We start from the raw sequence: 14,869 nt of genomic DNA, 5'->3' as shown, positions 1-14,869 counted from the left end.
TGCAGCACAGCTGACACACATAAACACACCCAACTACAGACAGACCGACATTCGAACAGAAACACACACACACACACACACACACATAGTATTTTTCAACTATTTTTTCGGACCAAGGCCTGTTCTGCACAGTATTCAATTTTCTCAGATGACATCTTTGAGCCAGACACTGAGATTTCACTTTAATTTAATGAGGAAAATAGGATCTGAAAGGGCCCGTGCGTGCTTGGCAGCACTCCGTCTCTGATTAGGCTCTTTTTCTTCTCCTAACTCTCTCTTCTCACCAACAGAGACGTCAGCGCAGGGTTATTTTAGTGACTGCGTTGCGTCACGGTTACCATATTGAGACTGCACAGTCGTTAAAGTCTGAAAGCTCTCAGATCCAAGGATCTATCGATGGGACGTGTCTTCACACACACACAGACACACACACGTACACACACACACATATACACACATCGTGTCCAGCATCAGCAAAAGCTAAAAGCTCAGCTCTGACTTGCCCTTGAGCATACATATACACACACACGCACACACTCGCACACACACGCACACACACACACACACACACATACACACAAACCAGAGACTTTCTCTCCACAGACCCAGAAGCATACTGCTTTGTCCGTGCCATCTGCAGTTAGTCTAACAAGCTCAGGCCCTCATCCAACTTTCATGCTGTGTGCTTCACTTTTGCCGCTGCCGCTGTTTTTTTTAGACAATGTCATTTTGCTCCAGTTGATACTCATGGCACCTTGCAGATTTCGACTAAGACTTGTAAGAACCTCTCATGTCCTCTTTCCCTCTTTCTCTCCCTCTCTCTCTCTCACTCTCTCTCCCTCTCTCTCTGTCTCTCTCCATGCTGACTTTAATAACCCTTATAATTATCATCCTGTTGAGGTTTTTGATGTTGTTGTGGTGGAGCAGTAACTCATCAATTCCCCTGTGCTGCCAGTATCTCTGCCTGGTTGTCCCTGAATCGAATGCCCCAATAGCAAGAAAAGGAGCATATTCACAACCAAAGGGAAAACAAAATGTTTTGGGGCATTTGATGGGGGTGCTGATGTAGTCTGCATGCTGTTTTAGTTTATTTATGTATACTCCTGTTTTTTTTTTTTTTAATTTATTTTCCTCTTTCAATTTGCCACATGTGTGTTTTGAGGGGGCGGAGGAGAGGAGCTTAATGAACTTGTACGGAGGAGATCCCCTGTCGGCCTTCCCACTCACTCTCACCGTTCTCTCTCTCTCTCTCTCTCTCTCTCTCTCTCTCTCTCTCTCTCTCTCTCTCTCTCTATTTCTCTCTCTCTCTCTCTCTCTCTCTCTCTATTTCTCTCTCTCTGTAATGCTTGTTCTCCCTTTCCACAATACTCTCTCTCCTTTGGAATGTTCCCCTTGCCGCTCAGCAGAAGTGTTTCTTAATAAATCAACTCCTCTAAGTGAGTCAGGGCTTATCCAGCAGGGGTCTGTGTGTGTGTGTGTGTGTGTGTGTGTGTGTGTCTGTCCGTGTGTGTCTTAGTGTGTCTACCTGTGTGTGTGTGTGTGTGTGTGTGTCTGTCCGTGTGTGTCTACCTGTGTGTGTGTGTGTCTGTGTGTGAGTCTGTGTACGTGTTTGTCTGTGTGTGTGTCACTCTGCTAGGCTTCTCCTCCTCACCTGCCCTCCACCTCCTCCCTTTCTCCTCCTATCCTCCACCTCCACCCCCTCTCCTCCCCTCCTCCCCCTCTCCTCTCCTCCCCCTCCTCTTCTCCTCTCCTTCCCTCCCCTTCTCTTTCACCTCCTCCCCCTCTCCTCCTCTCCTCACCTCTCAGGCCAGTCTCCCAGTCACTCCACATTTCCTCTTCACCCGTCCACCTGTCTCTCAGTGGGATTGCTTTTATCAGCTTGATCAGTCATCTCTCCTTTTCCTTACTTCTCTGTACCTCTCTGTCTCAATCTCTCTCTCTCTCTCTCTCTCTCTCTCTCTCTCTCTCTCTCTCACGTCCCTGTTGTCACTCTAACTCCTATATTTGTGTCTATAAATACACATCCACACCCCAACCCAGTCGTCGGGTGTCTACTACTTAGCCTCCATTGGCCTGGCAGCCACACTGGAGCAAACGGCTCAGCCACCCTCACACCACCACCGGGGCCTTAGACGACCTTTAACGACCGCCAAGGTGACTCAGTAGGGTCTTGCTGGTTCTGTCCGAGAATTCGTGATTACTCACTCTTCGGTAGTGGTGGTAGTGGTGGTGACTCAGTGAGATGGGTGTATGTGTGTGTGTGTGTGTGCGAGAGAGAGTGTGTGTGTTGTGTGTGTGCGTGTGTGTGTGTGTGTGTGTGTGTGTGTGTGCGAGAGAGAGTGTGTGTGTTGTGCGTGTGTGTGTGTGTGTGTGTTGTGCGTGTGTGTGTGTGCGAGAGAGAGTGTGTGTGTTGTGTGTGTGTGTGTGCGTGTGTGTGTGTGTGTGTGCGAGAGAGAGTGTGTGTGTTGTGTGTGTGTGTGTGTGTGTGTGTGTGTGTGTGCGAGAGAGAGTGTGTGTGTTGTGTGTGTGTGTGTGTGTGTGTGTGCGAGAGAGAGTGTGTGTGTTGTGTGTGTGTGTGTGTGTGTGTGTGTGTGCGAGAGAGAGAGTGTGTGTGTGTGTGTGTGTGTGTGTGTGTGCGTGCGTGTGTGTGTGTGTCGGACAGGCGAAGTGTGTGCCAGCACCATTGAGGCTTCATTTGCGTGCTGCCACTAAGGTTTGTCTCACACTGTCGAGGGAAGCACCGCGTCCTGGTGGGGGCCGTGAAAGGCCCCAGGAAAGCTGCTTGCATGACATGCACATTGTGGGTGTGTGTGTTCGGGTGTGTGTGTGTGTGTGTGTGTGTGCGTGTGTGAGTGTCTGCCTGCGTGTGTGTTAGTCACCTGAAGTGAGGGAGAAGATAGAAAAAGACAGACCTAGTGAATGCGTTCAGCGGCTCAGTGATTTTAAAAGAATGCCTGAAAGGCAAGTAATGGGAGGGAAAGAATGGCCGCCCCCTGAGACGGCTGCATTAAACCAGAGTTGGAAAAAGAGACATTGATTACAGTGTAGGATTCTCAGGGCTGAGGTGAATCTAAAATAACCACACTGATTAAACAGAAGGACTTAGCAGGACACACACACATACACACACACACACACACATTCCACACACACACACATACACCTCCTCGCTTATCCATGTCTGCCTCTTCATACACCCTCAAAAACCTGCTAGCGATAAATTCCTCTTAGGGATGGTCTCTGTTTTTCTGTTTAACGTTCACACATCATCAGACATGAAAGCTCTTGGTTACTGCCCACATGTTCTCTCATAAGAAACCTTTTGATATGCACTATCGTCAGAAGAACGCTCAATCTGTCTGCTGTTTAGTTCAGTTTAGAAAAAAAGAGAGAAAGGACATGCAGTACACACATTGTAGAGGTGCTTCCTAGAATAGTTCAAAGCTACAAAAGTGAATAGTTGAACATAGTTGAATTGCAGTTACTCTGAATTATTATTATTATTATTATTATTATTATTATTATTATAAGCTTTATTTGTATAGCACCTTTCATACACAGAATGTAGCTCAAAGTGCTTTACATTTGGAGCATGTAACACAATAATACTTAACACCAATGTTTCAACTGTTTCAGTGCATTGTGATGCCTGATTCTACAGAGCTGCCGTTACCATCTACCTCACTGTCCCCTTGTTCTCCCCTACTTCCTTTTGCAGACGGCGATGGACCAGCTCCACATGCACTTCACCCAGGCCATCCACAACACTGTGTTCCAGGTGGTGCTGGGCTACGTGGAGCTGTGTGCTGGCAACGCTGACACCAAGTTCCAGAAGATGCAGTACAAAGACCTCTGCACGGTACTTTTTTTTCCTCTCTCTCTCTCTCTCTACCTCTCTCACTCTCTATTCCTCTCTCTCTCACTCTCTTTGTTCATGTGAATTTGTTCTGCACTATTATTATCATTTGTTTTTTGTTCTTTCTACTCGGAAGTACTAAGAAAGTTGAGTTCAGAGTTACGACACCTGTCCAAGCAGGATGGGAGGACGGGAGTGGGTGGTTGAAGTGAATTGAAGCTGTGAGAGTCCTTGAGTGTCTGAGGATATCTGTAAAATTACACTGACATCAGCTGAGACTAGAGCACCGGAGGCATGTTCAAAATAGCAACTGCAAATAACAACTGCACATTTTCAAATTTGTCACTCTTACTGTAAGTGCTTGCTAAGTGAACACATGAACACACACACACACACACACACACACACACACACACACACACACAGTCTTCGCAGGGACTTCTCAGTAAACAAATGTGAATACTGGAATTTATTTTTACTGAATTTGGATTTTATACATGAAAAACAAGAGAAAGAATGGGAAAAGAGCACATAAACAGACAGGAACAGTGCAAGGACGTGTTGCTAGGACGTGTTGACAACTTAACAGGAATTGGAAATATCACGTAAGAGAAAAGGGAAAACAAAGGAAGCAGAGGTGAAAGAGTGGAGAGAGAGAGAGACAGAAATGGAGAGAACATGAAAGTGGTGAAGAGACGGTGATGCAGAGAGGAGGTGATGAGAAAGAGAGATAGAGAGGAAGGAAGCAGGATGAAGACGGAAGACCAAGGAAACAGATATCGCTTGAAAGGTTTTTATTCACAGTGTTTATGGGGTAATTAATTTCCGCACTCATGGGAAACGGCCTCAATGGAGGCCGCCTCTTGGGGAGGGGGCACACTGCCCAATCCATCTGGAAATGAATAACGCTCTCTCTTTCTCTCTCTTTCTCTTTCTCTCTCTCTCTCTCTCTCTCTCTGTCTCTCTCACCCTCAAGCCTATGCCGCTTATCGAGTTTAATAATGGAGATGTCTGCCAGAACCTTTTTACGTCCTAATTTAATGCTGTGTTTCAAATGAATGGCCATTCACCTCCACAGGGTTAGAGGGTTTCATTTGAGCAAACTCGACGTGAAGTCTTTGAGATGTACAGCAATCTGTCAGTAGTCAGCCTGTCTGTACATCTGTCTTCCTGGTCGTCCATTCCCTAGTTTCTTGTGGCCTGTTCCAATTGAAAGTCTGCGGTATTTTGAGTGCTCAGAGCTAACACAGAAAAAAAAAAGGTTTGGTTTAAAGACATCCATTTTGGAAAACCTTTTTTAGTGAGACCATGCATGCATGTTAACTTCTGTGCATAAATCAGGTAGAAGTCACACTGAAACTTGAGGCAGTTATGGAGTTGCATTTCAAAGAAAAAAGTTTGGGTGCTGCGATAGCTCATGCTTTTTAATAACCTTGTCAAAGTTTGTCATTGACAGTCTTAAGCTACAAGCATAATAGTCTTTTCAAAGGGTACAGGCATAGACGTCAACTTGTAACTGCTCTCTCCCAAATTCCCTGCACCTGTAATTTAAGACCATTCAAAACTTCCCATTTTTTACTCTGTCATTCAGATAGAAATGAAACGGTGGCCGTCTTCTTGACCTGTCAGTTTTCTCATTTCCCAGCAGATAGAGAGTGGCTGTGCCATTGAGAACATGTTTTTTTCGTCGTCTTTTGAAACACATTTCCAAAATACCAGATTCCAGATGGTACCACCTCCAGTTTTTTTAAAAATGTATATATATATTTGATTTAAAGCCTCTCTGGGAACATGGAGGATGCTATCTGCTCCATCTCGAGAACAGGGCTTAGCTACTCCTCGATGTAGCCTAACTTGAACTCGATTAACTGGCCCACACCCAAATACTATATGCATAAAAACCTTAATTCACATATGAATCAGCCGTGTCTCGTGGTCTGTCTGGGGGTGTAAGAGACTAAGCATCTCTCCGGCTAAATCAGTGACTCAACCATCTCCCGAGTCTTAATTGTGTTAGGGGTACCTGCTTGTGCACTGTTGGTGTAGGAGGAATTTCCATAATCCTGGTGTCAGCCAAAGGTAACATTTTCCTTTGACTTTTGAAAAGGTCATATTTATGATATAGATCTGCACCTGTTTCAATATCACAGTCTGAAAATCATATGCATCCTTACTGAGGTATACCATGTCATATATTTCTGGATATATATGTATGTGTGGGTTTGTGACCAAAGACGAGTTACTACTTTCTACATGACTAAATATGCAGCTGCACCTGTTTATATATTGCTGTCTTCTGAAAATCATATACATACTCACACAGGTATTCTAGGTCATATATCTTTCTGCATACTGTATGTATGTGTCCAAAGATGAGTCACTATGGGTTTGTCTACACCGACACAGTATTTATGCGTCTAGGGTTCAGACCATCTTCATATTCATTTTTCAGTTCAACTGTGGCATTGTACACAAGCAATTCATCTGGGGAAAATTCTTTCCATATTCTCTGTTATTTTCTTTTTGGTTTCACTGGAATGCTCTTCTACCTTGTGAGACTTTAACATTGTCAGTTCGCTAAGGTCTGGTGCGTTCTGCTTCAGTGCCCAGACTACAGATTGATTCAGAGTGTCACACACAGGGGCTTCCTGATTGATCGGACTGGAAGGCAAGCCATCGTGCAGACCCGCCTGCATGTTAACCAGTGAAAAAATGGGGTCACACAGTTTGCACTTGTCGTATAAGAGCTCAGAGGACTCCGCTGAAGTGTGAGGATTGTCAAGAGCAGTTTGTATGTCATTATGGCAATATATGTCGTCTCTGAAAACCTCCAAAGGCATCTTAAGCCCCTGTCCCCCCGACTTGTGCCTCTTGTAGTTAGAATAGTCAGAAGGTTGTAGTATGTAGTTGTGGGAATATGGCTCTGTTTGAGACTTCTACTCAGACAGACCCTTGGCTCTCTGAGGCCTCGGTCTCTTCCACGACTGCCGAGCAGCCGTCAAGGCGACTCGGCGCGGCAGACTCGGGAGGCCGCCGGGGGAACCGCTATGCAAATCAGTCCGCCCACCAGCGGCCCTCCTCTTACGACCTTTAACCCCCGAGTCGTGCGAATTAAAATTCAAGCGCGAGGGGATGCCACTGCAAAGGTCACTCCTAATGCGGGGAAAGGGGAAGCGGCTGATGAATTTTACATCACGCCATCGTTACCTGCTCCATTCTGTCGCTCTTTCATGCTGTCTGTGTCTTTGCCTCATACACCCCCCACTCCTCATCCCTCCATCCCTCCATCCTTCTATCCCTCCATTCCTCAATCCCTACATCCACCTCTTCTGGTCTCCCTTACCCTTCACTGTATCGTAGTCTTCTTACCTCCTTTATTTTCCACTATGCTCAGTTTGGCCCGGAGTAAACACATTTACACAACACACCCATTCTCTGTCGCTGTCCACTGCAGCTGGTTCATTACCCTGCGTATAACACAGCAGTAGCATGATAATGACCAGGTTTGACCACGACCTGATCTGACCTCCTTTGGCTGTCCTTGATTGGTCTGCTGTCCACCAAGTAAGACCTGTTTTTTTTATTTTTGTTCTTTTCTCGTTTTCTTATTTGGATTAATGGTTGTCATTTTTAAGGCAACATTTCAGGCAGTCACTATGTTAAGGTGATTATGCTGTCAACTGCACATTTTCCCCGAGTCTTAATTTAGAAATCGACCTTGGGATTGTCACTGATACCTTCATGGGTGACAACTCCGCTTTGCATTCCATGCACTGGTCATTATCTTGAGAAAGTTTGCTCATTTCCACAGCATGTTTCTTCCTCTCGATGGCTGAATTAATAAGGAGCATGCTGCTCCGCTTTATGCTGGGTCTCTCATTTGTAAAGAGCGCCTGCCTTCATTTGCTTTTTTCCACTGTTATCATTAGCACACCAGACTGTGTCTCTCATTCCTCCTCCTCCTCCTCCTCCTCCTCCTACTCCTCCTCCTCCTCCTCCGCCAGCCGAGTTCTGAGAGTTTTGTTCAGGATGTCGAGGCATTCAGGGCCTATCAAAAAAAGCTTATCAGTCTTCAGTCTTCTGCCCCACCCCACAAGCGTTTTTCTTTTTTTCCTTCCCTCCCTTCTCTGCTCGGACCGCTCTTTGCACAGAATAGCAATGAGCGTGATCGTCATTAGCGAACAGTGAAACTCGGTGCCTTTCGGCTAGCTGCATGAGTGCGCTAACTCCCTCTGTCAATGACTGAGCCTTTGGGGTGCATGGCTCTGCACCTAATATGAAATCCTTTAATTATGCAACTCTTGCTAATGCCTCTTAATGTAAATTAGGCAATACGTGTAGAGGGGCATCAGAGCACTCTACCTTCCTACTAGTGGAGAGAGAGAATTGTTTAAGTCATAATATCAGGTAGAATTCAGCTATTGACATTGTGTAGTTTGGAGAGTGTGACATTAGCTTAGAAAGCCACAAGAACTATACATCTGTTTGATTAACCCTTAAGATAATCCTCTTATAATGTTGGTGATTGGAATGTCCCATTGAGATTTCATTAGGATTTCAAATATTGCATTAGACCCATCTGTAGTTCCTGCAGCTGCCCAGCGAGGGACATGACCCTTGTGGGAGGAGGCTAGCTGAATGTCTTCTGATTGCACTGCTTCTTTGCTCCTGCATGGGTGAACCTGCCCCACCCAATCTCAGCCCACACCACCCTTGTTGCAGATGAAAGAAGAACATTTGATTAATTCCATCTATTAGCTTGGCGACTGCTACACCAACGTGCACTGATACATTACATTACATTACATTACATTTGGCTGACGCTTTTTAACCAAAGCGACTAACAACATGGTAAACAGTAAGTTTTAGAACAATTCTCACAATTTTAGGACAGTTTAAAAAAAAAACATTAGAGTACAGTAAGAGTAAGTGCGTCGGTAAGTGCTGTTTTTAACAGTTACTTGTCAGTTTAAAAAGGCTGGTGAGTGCTAGGATCAATAAGACTTGTTGTAAGTGTTGCTATGAGAGTAGATGTTCTCTAAAGAGCTGGGTCTTCAGGAGTTTTTTGAAAGTGGAAAAGGATGTCCCTGCCCTTGTAGGAACTGGCAGTGTGTTCCACCAACGAGGAACAACAGATGAGAAAAGTTTGGATTGGCTTGAGCGTACCGGTGGTAGAGCTAGGCGTCGTTCGTCAGAGGAGCGCAGCGGTCTGGAGGTAGTGTAAGTCTGTATGAGGGCATTCAAGTAGGTGGGAGCAGAACCGGAGACTACTTTGTAGGCAAGCGTTAGAGACTTGAATTTGATGCGGGCCGCCATAGGTAGCCAGTGTAGCTGGATGAGCAGCGGGGTAACATGTGCCCTTTTGGGTTGGTTGTAGACCAGGCGCGCCGCCGCGTTCTGGATCATCTGAAGTGGTTTCACTGCGCAGGCTGGGAGACCTGTCAGGAGGGCATTGCAGTAGTCGAGTCGTGAGATGACTATTGCCTGAACCAGAAGTTGGGTAGCATCTTGAGTCAAGTAAGTCCTGATTTTCCGTATGTTGTAGAGTGCGAAACGGCATGACCGGGCGACTGAGGCAACATGATCCGAGAAGTTTAGTTGGTTGTCAAGAACAACTCCTAGATTTCTTGCAGTCCTGGTCGGTGAAACAGACAGGGAGTCAAATTTGATGTTGATGTCGTGGTGTATGGTAGGTTTAGCTGGGATGACCAGCAGTTCAGTCTTTGAGAGGTTCAGCTGGAGGTGGTGTGCCTTCATCCATGTAGCTATGTCTGAAAGGCAATCCGAGATCCGTGCTGAAACCAGGGGGTCGTCAGGTGGAAAGGACAGATAGAGCTGTGTGTCGTCTGCATAGCAGTGGTATGAGAAGCCGTGCGAACGGATAATCTGTCCCAAGGAGGTGGTGTAGATAGCAAAGAGGAGGGGGCCCAGCACTGAGCCCTGGGGGACCCCTGTGGTGAGATGGTGAGGTGCGGATAGCTGACCAAGCCATGATACGTTAAATGAGCGTCCTGTGAGGTAGGATTCAAACCAGGAGAGAGCAGAACCGGAGATTCCCATGTCAGCGAGTATAGAGAGAAGGATACGGTGATTAACCGTGTCAAAGGCAGCTGATAAGTCAAGCAGAATGAGTACTGATGACCGAGCGGTCGCCCTGGCTTCTTTTAAGGCTTCTGTTACAGACAGCAGAGCCGTTTCGGTAGAGTGGCCGCTTTTGAACCCAGACTGATTTGGATCCAGAAGGTTGTTCTGTGAAAGGAAGTCAGAGACCTGTTTGGAGACTGCTCGTTCAATGCCTTTGGATAGGAAAGGCAGTAGTGAGACAGGGCGGTAGTTCTCGACTTGAGCAGGGTTGAGAGAAGCTTTCTTAAGTAACGGTGTTACCCGGGCCATTTTGAACGCTGTTGGAAATGTGCCGGAGGTTAGCGAGGCATTGATCACATGTGTGATAGCTGGAGCGATGGTCGGGCTGATGGACTGAAGTAGGGATTGGAAATATCACGTAAGAGAAAAGGGAAAAGGGAAAACAAAGGAAGCAGAGGTGAAAGAGTGGAGAGAGAGAGAGACAGAAATGGAGAGAACATGAAAGTGGTGAAGAGACGGTGATGCAGAGAGGAGGTGATGAGAAAGAGAGATAGAGAGGAAGGAAGCAGGATGAAGACGGAAGACCAAGGAAACAGATATCGCTTGAAAGGTTTTTATTCACAGTGTTTATGGGGTAATTAATTTCCGCACTCATGGGAAACGGCCTCAATGGAGGCCGCCTCTTGGGGAGGGGGCACACTGCCCAATCCATCTGGAAATGAATAACGCTCTCTCTTTCTCTCTCTTTCTCTTTCTCTCTCTCTCTCTCTCTCTCTCTGTCTCTCTCACCCTCAAGCCTATGCCGCTTATCGAGTTTAATAATGGAGATGTCTGCCAGAACCTTTTTACGTCCTAATTTAATGCTGTGTTTCAAATGAATGGCCATTCACCTCCACAGGGTTAGAGGGTTTCATTTGAGCAAACTCGACGTGAAGTCTTTGAGATGTACAGCAATCTGTCAGTAGTCAGCCTGTCTGTACATCTGTCTTCCTGGTCGTCCATTCCCTAGTTTCTTGTGGCCTGTTCCAATTGAAAGTCTGCGGTATTTTGAGTGCTCAGAGCTAACACAGAAAAAAAAAAGGTTTGGTTTAAAGACATCCATTTTGGAAAACCTTTTTTAGTGAGACCATGCATGCATGTTAACTTCTGTGCATAAATCAGGTAGAAGTCACACTGAAACTTGAGGCAGTTATGGAGTTGCATTTCAAAGAAAAAAGTTTGGGTGCTGCGATAGCTCATGCTTTTTAATAACCTTGTCAAAGTTTGTCATTGACAGTCTTAAGCTACAAGCATAATAGTCTTTTCAAAGGGTACAGGCATAGACGTCAACTTGTAACTGCTCTCTCCCAAATTCCCTGCACCTGTAATTTAAGACCATTCAAAACTTCCCATTTTTTACTCTGTCATTCAGATAGAAATGAAACGGTGGCCGTCTTCTTGACCTGTCAGTTTTCTCATTTCCCAGCAGATAGAGAGTGGCTGTGCCATTGAGAACATGTTTTTTTCGTCGTCTTTTGAAACACATTTCCAAAATAATTTGATTCCAGATGGTACCACCTCCAGTTTTTTTAAAAATGTATATATATATTTGATTTAAAGCCTCTCTGGGAACATGGAGGATGCTATCTGCTCCATCTCGAGAACAGGGCTTAGCTACTCCTCGATGTAGCCTAACTTGAACTCGATTAACTGGCCCACACCCAAATACTATATGCATAAAAACCTTAATTCACATATGAATCAGCCGTGTCTCGTGGTCTGTCTGGGGGTGTAAGAGACTAAGCATCTCTCCGGCTAAATCAGTGACTCAACCATCTCCCGAGTCTTAATTGTGTTAGGGGTACCTGCTTGTGCACTGTTGGTGTAGGAGGAATTTCCATAATCCTGGTGTCAGCCAAAGGTAACATTTTCCTTTGACTTTTGAAAAGGTCATATTTATGATATAGATCTGCACCTGTTTCAATATCACAGTCTGAAAATCATATGCATCCTTACTGAGGTATACCATGTCATATATTTCTGGATATATATGTATGTGTGGGTTTGTGACCAAAGACGAGTTACTACTTTCTACATGACTAAATATGCAGCTGCACCTGTTTATATATTGCTGTCTTCTGAAAATCATATACATACTCACACAGGTATTCTAGGTCATATATCTTTCTGCATACTGTATGTATGTGTCCAAAGATGAGTCACTATGGGTTTGTCTACACCGACACAGTATTTATGCGTCTAGGGTTCAGACCATCTTCATATTCATTTTTCAGTTCAACTGTGGCATTGTACACAAGCAATTCATCTGGGGAAAATTCTTTCCATATTCTCTGTTATTTTCTTTTTGGTTTCACTGGAATGCTCTTCTACCTTGTGAGACTTTAACATTGTCAGTTCGCTAAGGTCTGGTGCGTTCTGCTTCAGTGCCCAGACTACAGATTGATTCAGAGTGTCACACACAGGGGCTTCCTGATTGATCGGACTGGAAGGCAAGCCATCGTGCAGACCCGCCTGCATGTTAACCAGTGAAAAAATGGGGTCACACAGTTTGCACTTGTCGTATAAGAGCTCAGAGGACTCCGCTGAAGTGTGAGGATTGTCAAGAGCAGTTTGTATGTCATTATGGCAATATATGTCGTCTCTGAAAACCTCCAAAGGCATCTTAAGCCCCTGTCCCCCCGACTTGTGCCTCTTGTAGTTAGAATAGTCAGAAGGTTGTAGTATGTAGTTGTGGGAATATGGCTCTGTTTGAGACTTCTACTCAGACAGACCCTTGGCTCTCTGAGGCCTCGGTCTCTTCCACGACTGCCGAGCAGCCGTCAAGGCGACTCGGCGCGGCAGACTCGGGAGGCCGCCGGGGGAACCGCTATGCAAATCAGTCCGCCCACCAGCGGCCCTCCTCTTACGACCTTTAACCCCCGAGTCGTGCGAATTAAAATTCAAGCGCGAGGGGATGCCACTGCAAAGGTCACTCCTAATGCGGGGAAAGGGGAAGCGGCTGATGAATTTTACATCACGCCATCGTTACCTGCTCCATTCTGTCGCTCTTTCATGCTGTCTGTGTCTTTGCCTCATACACCCCCCACTCCTCATCCCTCCATCCCTCCATCCTTCTATCCCTCCATTCCTCAATCCCTACATCCACCTCTTCTGGTCTCCCTTACCCTTCACTGTATCGTAGTCTTCTTACCTCCTTTATTTTCCACTATGCTCAGTTTGGCCCGGAGTAAACACATTTACACAACACACCCATTCTCTGTCGCTGTCCACTGCAGCTGGTTCATTACCCTGCGTATAACACAGCAGTAGCATGATAATGACCAGGTTTGACCACGACCTGATCTGACCTCCTTTGGCTGTCCTTGATTGGTCTGCTGTCCACCAAGTAAGACCTGTTTTTTTTATTTTTGTTCTTTTCTCGTTTTCTTATTTGGATTAATGGTTGTCATTTTTAAGGCAACATTTCAGGCAGTCACTATGTTAAGGTGATTATGCTGTCAACTGCACATTTTCCCCGAGTCTTAATTTAGAAATCGACCTTGGGATTGTCACTGATACCTTCATGGGTGACAACTCCGCTTTGCATTCCATGCACTGGTCATTATCTTGAGAAAGTTTGCTCATTTCCACAGCATGTTTCTTCCTCTCGATGGCTGAATTAATAAGGAGCATGCTGCTCCGCTTTATGCTGGGTCTCTCATTTGTAAAGAGCGCCTGCCTTCATTTGCTTTTTTCCACTGTTATCATTAGCACACCAGACTGTGTCTCTCATTCCTCCTCCTCCTCCTCCTCCTCCTCCTACTCCTCCTCCTCCTCCTCCGCCAGCCGAGTTCTGAGAGTTTTGTTCAGGATGTCGAGGCATTCAGGGCCTATCAAAAAAAGCTTATCAGTCTTCAGTCTTCTGCCCCACCCCACAAGCGTTTTTCTTTTTTTCCTTCCCTCCCTTCTCTGCTCGGACCGCTCTTTGCACAGAATAGCAATGAGCGTGATCGTCATTAGCGAACAGTGAAACTCGGTGCCTTTCGGCTAGCTGCATGAGTGCGCTAACTCCCTCTGTCAATGACTGAGCCTTTGGGGTGCATGGCTCTGCACCTAATATGAAATCCTTTAATTATGCAACTCTTGCTAATGCCTCTTAATGTAAATTAGGCAATACGTGTAGAGGGGCATCAGAGCACTCTACCTTCCTACTAGTGGAGAGAGAGAATTGTTTAAGTCATAATATCAGGTAGAATTCAGCTATTGACATTGTGTAGTTTGGAGAGTGTGACATTAGCTTAGAAAGCCACAAGAACTATACATCTGTTTGATTAACCCTTAAGATAATCCTCTTATAATGTTGGTGATTGGAATGTCCCATTGAGATTTCATTAGGATTTCAAATATTGCATTAGACCCATCTGTAGTTCCTGCAGCTGCCCAGCGAGGGACATGACCCTTGTGGGAGGAGGCTAGCTGAATGTCTTCTGATTGCACTGCTTCTTTGCTCCTGCATGGGTGAACCTGCCCCACCCAATCTCAGCCCACACCACCCTTGTTGCAGATGAAAGAAGAACATTTGATTAATTCCATCTATTAGCTTGGCGACTGCTACACCAACGTGCACTGATACATTACATTACATTACATTACATTTGGCTGACGCTTTTTAACCAAAGCGACTAACAACATGGTAAACAGTAAGTTTTAGAACAATTCTCACAATTTTAGGACAGTTTAAAAAAAAAACATTAGAGTACAGTAAGAGTAAGTGCGTCGGTAAGTGCTGTTTTTAACAGTTACTTGTCAGTTTAAAAAGGCTGGTGAGTGCTAGGATCAATAAGACTTGTTGTAAGTGTTGCTATGAGAGTAGATGTTCTCTAAAGAGCTGGGTCTTCAGGAGTTTTTTGAAAGTGGAAAAGGATGTCCCTGCCCTTGTAGGAACTGGCA

At 45.4% G+C, this 14,869-nt stretch overlaps 1 protein-coding gene across 2 annotated transcripts in view; it reads left to right on the top strand.

The window, feature by feature from the left end:
* The window catches only part of vps50 (VPS50 EARP/GARPII complex subunit), a 136,744-nt gene that overhangs the window by 38,332 nt on the left and 83,543 nt on the right, over positions 1-14,869 (top strand). For both annotated transcript variants that reach the window (XM_042075866.1, XM_042075868.1), the window contains exon 12: positions 3,719-3,859. In XM_042075866.1, the coding sequence (XP_041931800.1) occupies positions 3,719-3,859 (141 nt within the window). The remainder of the gene's footprint in view (positions 1-3,718; positions 3,860-14,869) is intronic.

This window comes from Alosa sapidissima, chromosome 21, assembly GCF_018492685.1.
Source record: "Alosa sapidissima isolate fAloSap1 chromosome 21, fAloSap1.pri, whole genome shotgun sequence".
Taxonomy (NCBI): Eukaryota; Metazoa; Chordata; class Actinopteri; order Clupeiformes; family Clupeidae; genus Alosa; species Alosa sapidissima.
Note: the sequence above shows the minus strand (reverse complement) of the source record. Positions and strands in the feature narration are given on the sequence as shown.